Source organism: Eleginops maclovinus, chromosome 14, assembly GCF_036324505.1.
Source record: "Eleginops maclovinus isolate JMC-PN-2008 ecotype Puerto Natales chromosome 14, JC_Emac_rtc_rv5, whole genome shotgun sequence".
NCBI lineage: Eukaryota > Metazoa > Chordata > Actinopteri > Perciformes > Eleginopidae > Eleginops > Eleginops maclovinus.
Window position 1 is genome coordinate 13,831,564 of NC_086362.1, and position 19,332 is coordinate 13,850,895.

The 19,332-nt window shown below is 40.9% G+C and overlaps 1 protein-coding gene across 1 annotated transcript in view; it reads left to right on the plus strand.

The window, feature by feature from the left end:
- ank2b (ankyrin 2b, neuronal) overlaps positions 1-19,332 on the plus strand; it is a 99,121-nt gene that overhangs the window by 24,690 nt on the left and 55,099 nt on the right. The window contains exons 2-8 of the mRNA XM_063900401.1: positions 4,423-4,524; positions 9,226-9,324; positions 12,086-12,184; positions 12,274-12,372; positions 13,727-13,912; positions 17,258-17,281; positions 18,993-19,091. Of these exons, the coding sequence (XP_063756471.1) occupies positions 4,423-4,524; positions 9,226-9,324; positions 12,086-12,184; positions 12,274-12,372; positions 13,727-13,912; positions 17,258-17,281; positions 18,993-19,091 (708 nt within the window). The remainder of the gene's footprint in view (positions 1-4,422; positions 4,525-9,225; positions 9,325-12,085; positions 12,185-12,273; positions 12,373-13,726; positions 13,913-17,257; positions 17,282-18,992; positions 19,092-19,332) is intronic.

The window sequence follows — 19,332 nt, forward strand, 5'->3', positions numbered from 1 at the left end:
GCAAAACACTTCAGACATGTTTTGTATAGATGTATTTGTATAGATAATAGGAGAGCTTTAAAAGTAAACTGCCGCTGAGGCACCAGATAGCGAATCTTATGCAGGGAATGATCCAGGTCCAGACAAGATTGTCAGTGTTGTGCATTTTATTCCTATAACCAAAGTACAATAAACAGGTTTCTTATTCTTTCCTTGTTTAGTCCTGCCGGGAGCACAAAAGTTGAGAGGAAGACAACAAAAGGGTTGAACATGTGTGACTGTAACCAGCTGTAGGTGTTAGCTGGATCCATAATACTGTAAGTCTTGAGCTTACAACATGTTAGGTGATACGTCCACACATGAAAAACACACTATAAATGATGTGTAATCACCGAAGAAATGTGTGTGTGTGTGTGTGTGTGTGTGTGTGTGTGATGCCCTGACGGCGCTTGCTGACAGCTCTGAAAGGAAGCGATGCCGTTCATGTTTTATGTGCTTACTGCTGCTGACAGACAGAGCCTTGTTGTCATGGTTACCTCAAGAGAGGGCAGTGCTTGTCGCCGTGGTAACTGGGAGGGGCAAGGATGCTTCCAGCCCTGGTACTGGTCTCTCACAGAGAGTGCAGGGGCATGGGGGGAGGTTGCATTATTGATACCGCTCCTCCTGCCTTACAGATAAAGACTTTTCTAAATGAATGTTTCATGTAATGTGATTGGGGCGGAGTGGTGGGGGGGTGGGGGGGCTTTAGGACTTGACTTTGTCATGCTTGGCAGGTTTGATGAAGTCGTGACGTAATGTGTCTAGACACGAGCTGCAACAGGCAGGAACAGATTGTTCTTAATTAGAAAACATGAAACAATTAGGTATAAATTAATGATATGATCAGTCGGTGTTACTGCGGAGATTTATCTTTACTGCATCAAATTCAGTTTCAGATTGACTAGTTTTACTGTGAAGACAGAAGCATAGCAGGAATGACCTTCATGCCGACTCAAGTTGTCTTTTTTTTTTACATTATATTACATCACTTAGCTGAGGCTATGGCATTTTTATGTCCGTTCTGATGTTAATTGTGTTAATTATTTTGGTATTTGTCAAGTTTGAAAAATGTCCTTGTTAGTTTTGTTATATTAAAGGGGCTCTATTCTGCTTATTAGGGTTCACCTTCTCCTGTCGTGGGTTTTAAAGGTTTTGTAAATCTCAATCGTCTGAATATGGGTCTATTGGCTAGCGCCCCAACACATTGTACTTGATAGGCTAAGGGGAGAGACATCTCCAAGCAGTGGACCAATCACAACAGAGTGGGCCAGCTAACCAATCAGAGCAGACTGGGCTCTGGTTTCAGACAGAGGGTGAAAAGAGGTGCTGCAGCACAGGCAGTATGAGAAACATAAAGAGCTTTTTTTTTTTAAAGCATGAAGACATGTCTCAGGAACGTTGTTTCCCTCCTGTTGTCATTGTAACTTGCACTTGGACTCAGTCGTAAATACGGTGAAGTAAAACATTAAACTGTAACATTAAAAATAAAAACTAATACAAATAAAGAGTTTTTTTAGAATCTTGATTTTGTCTCGTCTGTCCCTTCAACAAATCCCACATTGATGATGTCACAGTGAGTGTTTAATGATGTTGGGGCTCAACTTCATCTCATCTTGGGGAAAGAAATTATATTTTTTGCAGGCTCACCCAAACTTGACTTTCCTGTAACTGTAGGCCTTGTAAAGCCTTCCTGCTCAGGACGTACCGCACACGTTCCGTCAGAGAGAGTGACTGAGCTCCTTACGTACAGCAGTTATGAAACCATTTCTGTAGGAAGCTGCCTTCAACAATCCTCCCTTTTTCTGCAATGTTAAGTGTTTCATTCAAAAGCCTCACTTGTCTGAGAGTCCTGTTGGTCTAAGTGTCACTATAGCAACCCGCAAGTAGTGGAACGATGATTAGGGAAAGGTCCTGCATAATGTGACTCTGCAGCACTGCAGGCAGTGTGAGGACATGATGAGACAGCTGATTGTGGGTAATGGCCTCTTTGTGCAGTAAAAACAATGGTGACCCTGTGAGAACATGTATGAGGCTGTATGAACAAGTCTTTTCAGGCTTTAGTCCCGGTCATTTATACACTACAGGCGGGGGGGAGACCAATGTCTGAAAAGAAATGCACCAAAAATGCCCTCTAAGGTAGATTGAACAGCATAAAGTGGCCTCAAGAGTGCAATGCCAGGGGACAAAACGTGGAAATGTGATGCAGGTATCGGTGCCCTTCCAGTGCCTTAGTGGTGCGGCACCAAGCAGCTGGCAGACTTTTTATTTTAAACATGTCCCTCAAACAACCTCCGTCTGCCACTGCATCATCACTGCAGACTCTCAGGGACTGACAGACACGTGACGGGACTCTGTATTCCCTAACAGTTACATCAAAACATCAGATTTCTCATACATTTCTAAAACATTTGGAATCATTAGCAGGATTACAAAGTTACAAAAAATGATCATCTTGTGTTTATTGGAGATGTTATTCTCTGTCAGCTATGCTGTTCTGTAGGCTAATGATTTCAGCGTGAATCCATACACCTTCTGCCTGAATCTGCTTCATGGCTTTTTTCTTTGGTTCATTTGTTCTGTTTTTAATCCAGCAGGTGAAACTATATGTTCATAAAATAGTGTGTGTGACCTTAACTGTGTGTGTTAAACTAAAACGGAGCATTTTCTGTGAGCTCAGATCTCTGACACAATTTCCAGATATCTTGGTTTCTTCTTTCCTGAGGTCACACTGCTCTGTTGACATAACACACTTCATTCAAAGCCATGTTATTTTTTCCTTTGATTTATTTGCATTGCATTTGAAAGTGAGGTGATCCAAAAGTAACCTAAAGTACTCAAGTTACATTGCTTTTATATTTTGATAATAGGTTACTGATCACATCTGTTTACAGGTCACTAGTAACCCCCCCAGCCCTGAAACTGCACCATCTCTGTCCTTCAAGTCTCTGCAAGTTGACTTTTAGAGTGTATTTGGTGAATTATGATCCGTCAGTAAGTCCGTAGCTTATGTTATGTGTACATTCTGGACTGAAAGGTGATCCTCTGAAGGTGGTTCTGTGGCTGTGAGTCTGAGTGATGCAGTGCAGTCCTCTGCAGCAGCCAGAGAGCAGCTGACTGCAGGTTAGCTCAAACCATCAGACCAGCACTGTTGTATTAGTCTGAAGGAGACATCAGTGCTGCAGTGCTCACTAAATTGTCAGCATTCTTTCCTCTAATCTCTGCTTTCTGTTTGGGAAACTGTGTGTGTGTGTTGGGGGCTGGGGGGTGGGGGGGGGGGAGTATGAGTGACAGAGGGGGATTTCAGAAGGAAAACATATGGACTTTCAACACTGCTGATAAAAGTTGAAACTGTTACATTAAAAAATAAGAGACAATATCTGAGAACATCAGCTGACGTGTCTATGAGCAAAACCATGAGTTTCTTCCATCCTCCTGCATGTGACCTCTGACCTCTGTTTGGAAGCACTTTAACTGCAGTAAAAATAAGCATCACAGTGTTTCTCTCTGCAGGAGGAGCAGAGAGCTGGGAGCTTTGAAATGCTGTATGTGAGCCAGGATTTAGCTTTAGTGAAGCAAAGACAGGAAAATGCTGAATCACTCTGCCTCCTTACAGTCCTGGTCTGCTTCCAACTGCGGCTCTCTGAGCATTATGAAACAAACAGCGGACATGTCCTTCACAAACACTGGACACACATGTTTATTGAACCCTGAGGAAACCGTATATGCCTTATCATGTCTGCAATTACTGAAAATGTAAACATTTGAATTGCACAAGCTTGAATGCAAAGATAATTGTGTTTAAACTATACTCAATGGAGTGGAGAAAATACAGCATCCATACATTAGATTTGATTAAACTTCACAGTTATGTCACTAAATAACTTCCATTAAAACTAAATACAATTAAAGGAGCCTGCTGGGTTCTGACCAGCGTAGCTAATGACCATGTTTAGCATTAAAAACAATAAAATATCAAATATAATCTGGGTCCACATCAAAACCTCTTTCAGACCCAGAACAAACCCTAAAGGCCATGTTGGTATCCAGTGCCATATGTCAAAACAGCATGTCATATTTACTCAAAACTTTCAAATTAAGCATTGAAGACAAGCCGATGAGTTTGAACAACTTAAAAGCAGGGTCAGATAGGTACACCCATCTCTCAAGCTTGTATAATAAAATGTTATGGTCAACAAAAAACAACCAATGTTTTTCAGGTGGTGATCATTCAGTCGTTACACTGATTCAAGAGTATTACTCTTGAGAAAGAATTTGACTTATTTAGCTTAAAAGACAAAATGATGTGATTATTGCCCCTCATGTACCGTCAATAACTAAATGCAAATGTGGTTTGGACATTATGTAGATTTATTTTAAAATATCTTCTCCTGTGTTCTCTTCCAGTCGGACAGTAACACCAGTTTCCTGCGAGCGGCGAGAGCAGGGAACATTGACAAAGTTCTGGAGTTTCTGAAAGGGGGAGTGGACATCAGCACCTGCAATCAGGTAAGAGACACATCACATGAAGTCATACACCCACCCACCTACCCACACCTGGCACAATATGGGAAAAATGTAATTGAAAAATGTCATATTTTGATGAATGTGTGGAAAAATATAGTAGAAGGTATAGAAAACCAAATAGCATCATTTTCAGAGGCCTAGTGCATAAGTTTAGCAAAGAAACATCCTAAGCTGCCCACGTCAGTTGCTGATATTAAACAGTTGTTTAATGTATTGAAACATCCAGCAGAGCAACATAAGCATTCATCTGAGTTGTGTTTGTGAACCTTTCCCATTACACGTAGTCATGCATACACACCATACACAGACTATGTGCTAACGTGCTTGTGTTCTATCATCAAATGAAAATGGCGGTACATTCCAGCAGGGGGAGGACTGCGTTTTATCAGTGAGAGATTCTGTATTTAGGCCCAGTCATTATCTAGGTCTCCTCTAAGCCATTAGCATTCCAGCTATGACAGGGGGGGGGGGGGGGGGGGGCGGCACTGGAACCTGATAGGATGTAAACAGTCCTGTCCTGGCAACAGTGGTACCGACCGGCCCAGTAAACAAAAGTCACATGGAGTGGAAATGTAAGATTTGCTGGTGGCTCTGTGGAGTGTTAAGCCTTTTTGTTATCAACTCACGTGGTAGGAATGCTGTAGGCCTCATCGTCACTTCTGCAATGGAAGATATTTTGAGTTTCTGCTTAATATGAATTTCTCTCCAAATATAGTTTGGTCCCACTGTAACTCAGATGAAAATAAAAGCTTGAACAGGTTTAACAATGATTCAACGATGTGATAGATCTTTTTGAACGCTATATAGGATAGATGCATGTTTTTGTTATTAGGTGGCCGACAGGTGCAAACATGCTGCAACAGCCCAACATGTTTTCATTCGTAGAAACACGCTGCAGCTTCAAAAAACGTGAAATTATTAAACCAAAATGTGCCCAAACACCTTCACCAACTTGACAACACATGCAGCATTTAGAAAACATTGTAGCGCGTTTGCACTGGGCAACTGTAATCCAGATGATAAAAAAATGACCTTATTTTAAATATAACTCCTATTAATAAAATACTGTAATTGTTATGTGTAATGTGGCAATCACAGGGTTGTTAGTGTGCCCAACACTTTGCTGTAGCTGTAACTGCGTTGTTTAAGTCGATGAATCAGATGTAGCATCTATGGTTAGCTAGCTAGCGAAGAGGCCTAACATTGAATGTTGAATGAAGGAAGCTGATTGGTTTGGAGAAAATAGTTTATTTACATTATGTTAACAAAAAGCAGAATATTATTCACATCAATATAGTACATGTCATATTGGTAAACATTTGTTTAGCTCAACAGAGGTTTGAGCAGCAATATTTTTTTTTTAGCACCATGCTATTTTTGATAATCATTACCAATCCATGTAAAGTGTTGTTAGAGAGACTTCCCCTCATTGCAAATGGGCATTTTGCTGATGCTGATAATAGCTCGATACCAAACTGCACTAACTGAGTCGGCTCCGGCACTGCTAAATTAGATTCCGCGACATCACATTTCCATTGCTTTAAAATCCCTACTGTAATAGGTCAGGCTGATGATTGGAAATGGTCTCCCGAGTGACCGTGCTCATGTGGTCTGACAGAATGAGGCGACAGGTTTTATGGATGGAGGAGTGGGCGTACAGGGCATTGAGAATGATGAAGGGGTTATTGGGTTCCTGGAGGTGAACAGAGGGCTTGGGTGGAGGGGGGTGGGGGCAGTACAATGATTAATAGGGCCTCCCAGAGTTTTACCAGATTTGGGGTTATTCGTTTATGAAAGGAAGCAGCTTATGTGCCTTAATAAAGAAATCTTAAGATATAACGATATCATGATCAGAGAATCCATTTCTTACACATTGTGAGTTATCAACATGCAAAGAATTTGACATGGGATAAACTCATGGATATTCAGTGGCAGAGGGATTGAACAGTTCTTTTCTGGCCTAATTGGAAAAAATATGGGGCTGAAATTGAGTTGTTGTCCTTTGGGACAAAAGACAGATTCAGCAGTCTCCACAGCTGAAATATAGCTGTCTGTTTTTATGGTTGAGCAGTGACAGGTGCTACTTCAAACAGACTGCTGGATGCTTGCTTTCTGAGATGAAGAACTGAATACCCCAGGGGGTTCAGTTCTTCATCTTACCTTAACAATCTTGCAAAATTTTAACATATCGCTGAAAACAGCAGTCAATAGAGACAAATTCTGACCGTAATAGATTGCTAATCAAACAGGAGATGTTCGTATTGATGCAGCAGTTTTACACATGGCTACCCAGTTCCAAGGCCAAGCAAGAACCTCGAAACTTAGGGTTATGGCAAAACATATTACCTATCCATCCATCACCCAGAGCTCTATACCGTTGCTTTCCACCTCGCTACGCAAAGGACACACCGCCTACTGTGTGAGCACTGTGTTTCAAAATCAGACGACAAGGTCACAGAACATGTCGGGACAGACATGCTGTAAAACATGTCCGGCGCCAGAGCAAACCTTCAGAGAGGGCATGTGATTTTCATGGGAGGGCCTTAAAGAACGTGATGTGCTGAGGCACAAATTAAATACCATTAAAACTGCATGTCCAGCATCATCGCATAAAGACACAAGCTGCTCAAAAACACACATAAATAAACAGCAACATTCAAAGCCCCTTTGCATGGCGGCGCAAAGTGTCAGCTTTGCTTTGGTCGTACACTTATCCAACCACAGCAGCAAAAACACATACAATACAGAGCGACACCACATTACACACTAAGCAGCAGAGTTGTTTATTAATATGGGAATAGTTAACTCACCGCTTGATGCTAACAAGCCATTTCGGACGTCCATTATTTGTTGATAACAGAATAGGCAGGCTTCGGGATCCAAATTCAGAAGAACTCCAGAATATGGGATCAAGTGTAACACAAACTTGTTGCGTGATGTGTTCTGAATAGCGATTGGTCTAAATGTGGCCTAATCACATATAACACACATAATTGTAAAACATTTCAAAGGAGGGAAAATATATCAAATGAGAGGGCCTGGCCCTACCTGACCCTCCCATGGCGCCGGGCCTGCTTTAAAACCTTGGAAAGTTTCCATAAGATCCACGGAGCACAATCAGAAACAACTTTTTCTTCAGAATGTCGAGACACTGGGTAACTGCAGGGTAACGTGAGGCTGAAAAGGCAATGCATAAACATGTCAACTGATCCACAAACATCAGGACATAGCTTATACACATTTTCCCCTTGATGAACAGATGCCCCTCGCCAGCTGTGGAATACCTCTGGGCAAAGAAAACTGAAACAAAATTAGATGACCCTGGGATGAGCATGCATTCTCTGGGTATTCCACAGGGAGCCTGTGTAGGGACTCTAGTCCAGTGGGCCCATCAGCCTCAGGGGGCTGAGTGATGTCAGTTCAACAGTGACAGAGGAAATTACTTATTGACTCAGAGGGTTCTTTTTATGCTGCAGCCTGATGCTGTTGCTGCTGCAAAAAGGTTATTAAGTGAGGATGGGTCTCTGAGGAGGAAGGGCTGAATAGGGTGCAACCCTGCATTCATTGGTTTACTAACCACAAGTAAAGGAGGATGTCCATAAATGATTCCAGAAATGAAACGGTTATACATATGAGCACTTATGGTACAAGTGTAGGCAGGAAGTAACCGACTGAACTAGTGTCACTTATCAATACCATACTGTTCCAATAAAAAAGGAGCAACCAAATCATGAGCTGCTGGTACCAACTGAGAAAGGATGTACACAGCTCCCAGTGAAACAATTTTGGTTGCGAGCTCCGCCCACCCTCTAAGTTCCTCCTAGCTCTACAGAACCCTAAAGCATCAGTTAGCTTTGAGTTTTGTGTTTTAGCGCTTTCAACAGCCATTCTCGATAACCACGTTTTTAGTAGTTACAGGAAGCTGTTTCAAGCAAAACATCTGTGCAATACTGTCCCAGAACCAAGAACCAGACAAACCAACTTAACAAGTTGCATGGGAGGAAACTGCAACAGCTACAGAGCTCTCTAAAGATGCTGGAGAACTCTGCAGAGCAAAAAGGAGTGAGAATACTTAGCTTGCTCCATGAGAAACTTCTGTTGGATTTTGTCAAGATGTGTTCCTGGTTCATTTTGTGTTCTCCAAAGGATCTCAAATGCTTAACAATAAAGAATATGTTTAGAGATCAGCACAACAGCTTGAAATAAAGTAGGAAAGGATGTTTGCTTGACCTGCACACACACACACACACACACACACACACACACACACACACACACACACACACACACACACACACACACACACACACACACACACACACACACACACACACACACACACACACACACACACACACACACACACACACACACACACACACACACACACACATACACACACACACACACACACACACACAGACTCACTCACCTATTTATATCTTTATTCCTGTGACATGACAGCATTACATGGCACAACAACTGACTCAACTTTGATAGCTAGATATTTCAATCTGTCACAGAGAGGGACAACTTCAAGTAGGAGGGATGGAAACTGATAAAGAAAGGCAGCCTCCGTTAGCTTTTTTAGACGAGGTAACTCTTTCTATAACCATTTGGACCTGTCTATATTCTTTGTTGATGTTGCGTTTGTTGGACTAACCCTACGTCGTCTTTTTCCAGAATGGACTCAATGCACTGCACCTGGCAGCCAAGGAGGGCCATGTGGATCTGGTCCAGGAGCTGCTGGAGAGAGGAGCAGCCGTGGATTCGGCCACAAAGGTGGGTTCTCTCAGCCTCACAGTGAACACACTTCGGTCCAGGAATAGACATTTGTTCATGCATGTGTCCTTGCAAAATGTGCTGCTAGAAGTTTGACAAGGTTGCTTTGGTTCGCACTTTATCACCTTTTTGTTATGTGATAGCTTCCCAACTCTCAGCTGCTATAAACTCATGTTGGAATGATTGAGTGCTGAACATGTTCCAGTATTTAAATGTTTAATCGTGTATCGGACTTTGTTATTAAAGAGGCCAACACATTGTACGTGATCGGCTAAGGGGCGGGATAACTCTAAGTGATTGATCGATCACAACAGAGCCGACCAGCTAACCAATCAGAGCAGCTGCACTCTGGTTTCAGACAGAGTGTGAATAGAGATGCTGCAGCACAGTATGAGCAAAATAAAGAGCTTTTTGAACATTAAAGCATGGAGACATGTCCCAGGAGAACAAATCACACCTGCAGTGCTACCTGGCATCTGTTTAAGCTGCATGCTAAATGTAGTCACAATCACTTATTCTGAAATACAAATCACTCCCTATCTGCTACTAGGTGCTCTGTTACCCTCTGCCATTATACATTTGTTTCCAAAGTGCCTCAAATAATCTAACACTGAAAGGAAAGAATAGCATCTCCCATGGGTTGCATTAGATTGTTAGTGCCATTTTAAGGTCTTTCTAAATGTATTTGTGTTCATAAAACAATTCATTTAACAGTGAGTGATGGAGAACAAATAGAATAGGTGCTTAAATTGATAAACACAGAGTTTAACATTTGTAAATGATCTGATGAGAAGAAGGCAGATCATTCATTGAGGAAAACAAGCTTCTACAGATGACTAAGAGTCTAGAAATAGACGGGAAGAACCTGATATGGAGAGTTGACTAGTAAACATGGAGGTGTGCATGGTAGTTAACATTCCCTCTCCTGTAACTAGAATCCCCATGCAGGTTCTGGTTGCAGTCACACCAAATACAACCACATGGTAAACAACATTTTCATAACATCAGATTACTGTGTATGGAGGCTGGAATATTCCAGTTATTGTATAAATTGTATTCTTACAAAATGATACACACATTTTTTTCATTGTGGCAAATAAAAAAGCCTGAATATACAGTATATGTGTACAAACACAAAAGCTCATTTAATGGTTTTAGGCACATTTGGTTATACATAATATTCAATCCTTCCTGGTGCCATGGATTCATATATTTCATTCTTAATTTAGGAACATGACTCAGCAGTTCAGTATTAAAGTCACAACAGACATACTGACCTGTGAATACATCTGGTGAGCAGTGTGCAACAAGCTTTTGGTACTTCTTAACTATATTCAATGCATGTATGAGTAAGCTAAACAGTTAGTTAACAATTAACAGTTCATTATTGGAGATCAACTTTCAACCACATCGTTTTGCCAATATTTTCATTAGCTTTTGCTTAAATGAGTCATTATAGGCTCATCAACTCAGAGCTGTTTATTATGTAGATTCAAAAATGTTATTGTCATGACATAAACAAAACTGAGTATTAGCTAACTGAGAAGTAGATTGCAGGTTACGCAATATGCAAGACATAAAAAGAAAATAAGAGCGGTACTTTACTGCTGGACTGTAAATGAACAGACACTATATTTGAGGAGACAGGCACTGAGAGTGCAGAGCTCAACCAAGGCCAATGCCATACCTCACAATGATGACAAAAGTAAACACATATTTGTGTATCCGTCCCATGATTTGGATTCGCTTTTTGGGATCAAACCAAATAAAAAAAATATATATATATTGACTGGAAGAATAGTGTGATGGAAACTTCCGAAGCAATGGAGACGAAACTCAGAGAGACACGGGAGAGCAGGAACTTGATGGCAAAACACTGTTGGATTTATTCGGAGTTGCGGCCGGAGAACTGACAAGATATATACTGTAGACACGAGTTGCCACAGTGGTTGCGGAACCAATTCTGAAGAACTCTTCTGTTGCTTGAGGTTTTAACTACTGTATAATCAACAGTTATCATCAGCGAGACTAAACAAATATGGACCCTGAATCTACCTAAAGCTCTCGCCCATCGAAAAGAATGTGCGCCATGGAACTTATATTCCAGAAGAGATGAGCTTCTAGACGTCCCTGAACAATAAACTATCTGATGTCAGCTTGTGTTCGATCTAGACTGGCATCGACAATGCGCCCAAGCTGCCCCTCCTTAAGGGAGATTACAGCCCCCCAAAGGCCTAAAGACCTATGCCTTGGGAACGCAGACAGAGGAAAGAGAAAATGATGAGCAGTGTCAAAGGTTAACTACCTAAGCTAAAAATTCCCTAACAAATAGCACCTTGTAAATATTGTTTTTTTATAAGCAGAGTTGGAAGAAGTACTCAGATTTTTTACTTAAGTAAAAACAGATATACTACTATGTCAAATTTTAGAATCATATTCATCCAATATGATTATGACACCTTTTCACCTGAATGTCCTGCTAGAGCACCATTGTAGTTTTTTAACCAATCCCTTTACAGAGGGGCGTGGCCAGCAGCAGCTCATTGGCATTTAAAGCTACAGACACAGAATCAGCACTTTTCGAACCGGGCTGTCAGCCAATCAGGGACAGGTTCTGTATACATCTGAGACCTGGAATATATTGTTAAATACAGTATAATAATAGGGGACCTTAGAGTACGCTACTTGAGTAAATGTACATCTATACATTACACCACTGGAAGTATGTGTCCTCACTGTCCGTTGATGTGTTCTATTCCAGAAAGGAAACACAGCCCTGCACATCTCCTCTCTGGCTGGGCAGGTTGACGTAGTGAAGATCCTGGTGAAACGAGAAGCTGACATCAACGCTCAGTCTCAGGTGAGTTAGGGCTCTTAAACATGCTAAATATACAGCATATGTGCGTGGTCTAGGTCGTTGTTAACCTCTTGTGTTTGCCTGCGCTATAGAATGGATTCACTCCTCTGTACATGGCCGCCCAGGAGAACCACATGGATGTGGTGCGGTACCTGCTGGAGAATGGAGGCAACCAGAGCACTGCTACCGAGGTGAGAGGAGTGTGAACAGAGTATAGGACAATCTCAAATTTCATGGCAATCCATCCTGGAGATGTGGAGACTTTGCACTCTGAACATGTTTTGCTAGCATAGTGCTAGAGGAAATCTTATGGGACAGAGAGTCATCAGGACACATCATCTGGGAAATGAGATGGCAAATGACAACAGTTAATGGTGCAGAGTGGAAAGTGTAAAGAATGGAAAGTGTAAATCACTATTATTATCAGGGGCTCACCACATTCATTCATCCTATGCAGACCATAAATGTCTGTACAAAATGTCATGGCAATCCATCCAGTATTTGTGGAGACATTTAAGTCCTGATCAAAGTGGTTGATTTGGAATGTCAATCTTAATTTGCATAAATGTTGGCATTCCTAGAGCTTTGCTTCCAGCGATACTTCCTGTTTCAGGTGTTGAGCAGTCCCTCCGTGTCCTGGGAGGCTTTCAGTTCTGACCATATGAAGGAAGTGTTGTGTTCTCTATTGGAAAAAGAACATATCAATCATTTCTGAAGGACATGGAGTATGTTGTGAGATAAAGTGAGAGCAGCAGTGTTAGGTATAATGCAGCTGTGTCATTGGGGCCAATGCTGTGGAAAAGGACAGTATTCTGAATGTAGTGTGAACTGTTACAGCACAGGTATGTCCTCGCCTGGTGATTGTCTTTTCCTCAGCCTTCCTAAAGCTGCATTCACATGATAGGCGGTAAAATGCGCTGACATTGCTTGAAATTGACGCTGAGCGATGCGCTCAAAGTTTAAATGATTACTAACGGTGTTTACCGCTCACCTTTGGAAACACAACCAATCAGATGCCATCTGTATGTAGTAAGGCAAGCAAAGGTAACGTAACGATAGAAGCAAAACTACTGTCTTTCTGTCGCTTTAGTTGATTGCTTTAATTTATTCTGTATATTGATCAGTGAATCGATTCTCTTCTGAACATATGTCTTTTCCGCTGAGAATTTGTATGGATTGTTCTTAATTTTCAATGTTTTTTTATTTTGTCTCTATTTTATTCTATTTTTAAGAAATGTTGTAATTCTTCTACATTGACTGTCAAAATGCCGCTGTGACAAAACAATTTCCTAACTTGGGTTAATAAAGTATATACTGTATGTATGTCTATCTATCTGGCACAGCAAGGCTCTACCTACGCCCAACCTGGCCGTGTGCCAATCCCAAGAATGCAGCTTAAGTGCTAACGTTGAATTTACTGACCTAAATAAAAGTTTGTTTTCCAACTCAGACGTTTCAAGATAACACTTTTGAGACTTAACTTATAAAATTAAGAGTTCTTGAAACAAGATATTTCTGATCCCCTGTCTTGCCTCCTTCACCCAGGATGGCTTCACCCCCCTGGCCATCGCCCTGCAGCAGGGTCACAACCAGGTGGTCTCTGTGCTGCTGGAGAACGACACTAAAGGCAAAGTCCGCCTGCCTGCGCTGCACATCGCGGCGCGCAAGGACGACACCAAGTCAGCCGCGCTGCTGCTGCAGAACGACCACAACGCCGACGTCCAGTCCAAGGTACGCCCCCTGCACGCTTTGAGTTCCCCTGGGTTTGGCATGTGGGGGGGCAGGCTAATGTGGTGCTATTTGTTTGTGCCTGTGTATCTGTACTGTGGCTATGACGAGTTTTAGGAGCTCTATGAATTGTGGCTGTAGTTGATTTAGTTAGGCGCTATTTCAGGTTCAGAATGTAGAAGTAATACTAACATGAGGGTTAACCCACGGGTCCTATTAGAGTATTTAGATGGAAAAAACACGTTTATCTCTGCTGTTAAAATGGAATCTGAAGTTATCCTCATAATAGCAGGCTCTCATTGTTTCTGGCTCAGTATGCAAAGAAGGCGAGAAGGTGGAAAGTTTGCAACATACAATAAAATAGAGGGTGATTTTACAGTCTAATAGATGGAGTTGTAGTAATGACATTACTGCTGCTGCTGCTGCTGCTGCTGCTGATGATGCTGTTAGTGGCTTCAGTGATGAGGTTTCCACCCACAGTGACACCCTGTCCCCCATAGAGATGATATTCCAACCCACCCGCGGTCCTGTCATTTCTATACACACATGTAACGTGTGGGAGAAATGCGTTCTGTGTATGGTAATGATACTTCTAAACACAGTGTTGTCTTTCCTATAGAAGCTGTGCTGGCCTACAGTGATGACAAATCTTTACGATGTTCATCTAAGATGTTTTAATGCTAAGTGTCCACTGGTGCTATGTGTCTGTCCCATGGACCTACAGAGACTGTGTATTTGCAGTGTTTGACCAAGATATCTGAAAGGGATGACTATGGGAATACTAGTATTGATAGCTGCTATGGCAGATTGGATGTCATTGCATCACAGTATTTTAGTGTTGGTTATAAACACTGCTATCGTGTGTCCACCTTGCTTTGGTGTTCTGGTCAAATTAGACCGGTCTGTTTTAAGTGCTCTTACAGTAACAGGAAACTCTTTAATCATCACCACATGTATTCAACACCATTTTAAGCTGTAAACATTGTCTCAGACTGCTGGTTTGCATTGATAACTGCAGTGGATATACAAAGAAGAGACACTGAAGAGGTTTTCCAAAATGAAGATGGTTGTTGACTTGTGGGTTATCTGATGAATATTCTAGGGTACCCATTCTTTTTCTATGGCGGTCCTTTTTTAACCATAGGTGTTACCCACTCAAATGAAATGAAAGTGGTGTTCAGCAATGTTCTATCTTCAAATGCCTACTGCGGACTGATCAAAGTAGTAAATCGGTCAGGTTTGACGGAAAACAACAGGATGGTTAGAAGATAACCTGATAACACTCACAGCTGGTATACATAGGGTACCCTAAACCTATGATAAAAATAAGTGTGCCTAGAACAGAGGATCACTCAGTGTTTGTAATGAAGCTGTGTGTTTGTGCTCCCATCTGTCTGTCTGCTCTTTCTTCCTCCCTCTCTCGTCAGCGTTTCTGTGCCTGCCACTAACCTGCTCTCTCCCTGTTTTTCCTCCCTCTCTGTAAACGCCACCTCTTAAACACTTCCCCCACTTCCCCCTCCTTCCTCGCTGCACCGGTGTCTAAGTGTAGCCCTGTCCCCTGCATGGAGTGTGCCACTGTCTGCAGGTTGTATGGTGCTGTGTTTAATATTGCTTTTTTTGACCATTGGCAATAAATGGGACTTTTAATCTGATATTGGTGTAAATTCACAGTAACTGCTGATGTCAAACACTTCATTTTAACTGTACCGCTGTAACAGGATATCGGCTTACAGTGGCGTGGCTAAAAGGACGATGATTAACTGCTCCACACAAATGTTTGTCTATTTTACTGAATGTTAATTATTCAGTAAATACTGCATATTACAAAAAAGCACTGTTTATGTTGTTATGTAACAAAGCACTGTGGGGGCAGCACAGGGTAACGCATGCATTCAGTATAATGCCTTGCTCAATATGACTCATAACAGGGCCCAGAGGAGAAGGCTATAAACAGCACGATGTACAGTCACGCTCAACACATACACATAAGAGACACTGCTGTCACACAGAGGGCACACTTCCATTTAAATACTGAAAAAAAGTTAGTTACCCATTCCATGGACTAGCTTAACTTGTTTAAAAGCAAAAACCACGTGATCAAATGAATACCTTCCTCTTAAGTTTAGTGTACTTGTAATAGTTTAGATTATACACGGTTTTCCAGTTTTTTATATTCTTATAGATTTTGAACACTGCTGTAGTCTGATCACCTGACTGCCTAACTGTAGCTGTCGCTGAGATCTCAGGCACAGCTCAGGGTAGTCAAATGTTAACCGAAGCCACAGCTGCAACATTGTTATAAAGCAGGTTTATTGTTCAATCACAATAAATAAGTATGCTAAATATGTTGGGACATTTACAAGACAATGGGAATTAGGATAATAGTCACTTGAATAGTTATTCCCTGATGTTTGTCACCTTCCTCTACCTCAGTCTGCTAACACTAGCCACATTGAGATTCTGGTCATAAGAGACCAGGTTATCTTTTGGCTGGATTATTTCTTCTTATGATAGTTGTATATTAATATCAAATACAAAGCAGAAAATCAGCAATGAGCGAGCAGGTTGTTAATTTTCCTGAGTAAATACACATGCTAAAGGCATTGTAATGTTACAGCTGCTTTAGTGTGATTTGCTGCATTACTTTGTTTTGAATATCTGTGGATTTTGGATTGTGTTGGGATGAAAGTCATTTAAAGACCTGTTTTGAGAGTGGCACAGGCATTTTCACTTTTTTGACCATCAAATATTTACATAAAGATTTGACAGATTATTTGATAATGGAAATAAATATCAGTTGCATCTCCACAGGGGTTTCCAGATTTGTGGTGTAAGAAGTACTCAGATCTTATACTTGAGTAAAATGACTAATACCACAGTATGGAAATACTCAGTTACAGGTAAAAGTCCTGCAATCAAAATGTACAAAAGTATTATCATCAAAATACTGTATACTTAAAGTACCAAAAGTAACAGTACTCCAAAGTTTTCTGAATAATACGTATAATATGACTATAATATAATGTGATTTATAATAAGTGATGCATTCATGTGTTTGATTTAGCAGCTGCTTAGGACGACGTAACGTTAATAATTTGTGGTACTGCCAGGTTTCTCCATCTATAGGAGTACATCAGTGTATTGGTTAAATACAATGTTGGTATTAATATAAAAAACTTGGAAAACTAACTACAGTAGTAACTAATCCTGTGAAATAAATGTTGAAGGAAAGACACGCCTCCTAGCCACGCCACGTGTCAGTGCAGTGTGTGAGCGCAGATGAGCTGCTGTTGTGATGAACGAGTCTAACTGAACTGATGTTTCCCTCCCTGGTTCCTCCTGCTTCAGATGATGGTCAATAGGACTACTGAGGTACACACGCTCCTTTGACTCTCCACAAATCCACTGTACACTCCCATTCCATTGCTTTTCCTTTCTTTCCCTCCATCATTTATTTCTTTCACAGCACTGCATGGTATAAGATAATGATGACATGTTACAGTACCCAGAGTTTCTGTTGATTAATAAGTGGTCAACATGCATGGCTTACACCAAAGCAGCTAGAGCACTGCACACAGTTATTTTATACCCTGTCTGTTTGCCTTTTATTTTTCTGTCCCACGTTTATACTTATTTTGTCACCAACTCAGGAAGCCAGTTTGTTTTTGTCATATCCAACCATCATTATATTTAAAACACCTCTTATCATTAAGAGATGCAAGGTTTGTTGAATCATTTGAATGACGTTCATCTCCTGCAATGTTTTGATTTGATGACTTTGATGAATGTCTGAACTGTCAGTACTGTCTGTGTCCTATTGCATGATGTAAACAGATGCACTATGAACGGCTTGGGTTTAAACTGTATTGGTTAAATTAGAGCTTAAAATACTTACGTATGGAAGTCAAGTGCTGACAAAATACAAATAAAATAATTGAATCAAATTTAAATCAAAATGTCTGTTTGTGTGCCCATTAGGAAATGATAATACTCCAATGTATGTATCATAATGTTCAGTTTACTTGAAAGCATAACACTGCACAATGTATATTATGAATTGGAAATCACAATACATTTTTCTGACATCCCTAATGCTCACACAAATAGAATGTAGAAATGATGAATGATTTTATTTTAATATTGCCAGTCCCGGTCTGCTGTACGTGAAACTTACCGATCAAGTGTTTCAAATGCATGCTTTTCAAAAGATCTTAAAAGTACTGATATATGGCTTTTACTCTTTTAGCACTACAACAATGCTAATAAACTATGTTGTGGGAAGGTGATAAATGATCTTAGGTATAACCTGCTTGGCCAAGGACTTGGCATGGAATAGCATGTTGCATCCACGCTACCTTAATTTGCACCATTTAAGCGTTTGACTGTGTAAAGTTTTAAACCATCACGTTAGTCACTGTATTCTTCACACTTTTGTAAACAACTTTTTCACATTAAATCGGACCACACTTACAGAATGGCAAGGTAAGGCAAGAATCTCACAACTACTCCAACCTGCTCTGCAATCTCTAACTTTTCTCATGATATATTTCTCATTTCTAATTCCTACACTTCTCTGACGTACAGTTCACATAGTGCACTTTGGTGTTACTCAGAAATATGCCTTTCTTGTTATCTGCAACTTTATGAGTTCACTATCATTTGGTGTTGTTAGGGTAGTACTGTCTGTCCATCTTCATGTCAATCTAGATGACCCTGTTTACTGTCCATTTATTTGTTCTGTTTCAGTTTTCTTCTCATTTCAAATTGTTTTTTTAAGCCTACAAAAGGCCTTTCTTCTCTTTTGTTTTTGTGGTTGGTCACCTGCATGGAAGTGAATTTCTGAGTGTGTTTTGGGGGTTGTGTGTATGGGTGCTACATATTAGGAATTATTTTCAAAATAATTGTTTTTTTTCCTGTACCTTTCTTTCAATCTTTTTTGTTTCAATGTTGTTTTTGTTCACCTGTAATGCTTGATGCAACTGCTGCATGCTGGGAAGACTAAAGTTCAAGGACTTTAAATGGAGGCTAATCTAACTCTTATCTTCCTTTATGTGTGTCTGTCTCTTTCCTGTCTGTCTTCCAGAGTGGATTCACCCCGCTGCATATCGCTGCCCACTATGGCAACGTCAATGTGGCCACACTGCTGCTGAACCGAGGGGCAGCAGTGGACTTCACAGCAAGGGTAGGAATTTATGTAAAAAAAGCACCATTATTTTGCTGTGATAAGTATGGTCGCCGACTGGTGCAAACGCGCTACAATGGCCCAAAACACTTCCATTTGAAGAAACGCACACATGCAAATGAAGAAACATCTTCACCAATTTCACAACAAATGTTTACTTAAAGCTCTGCATTAAACAAACTCTGCAAAAACATGACACACACAGCTTTGACTTTCAGGGATTATAAAGTTAGACAACTGT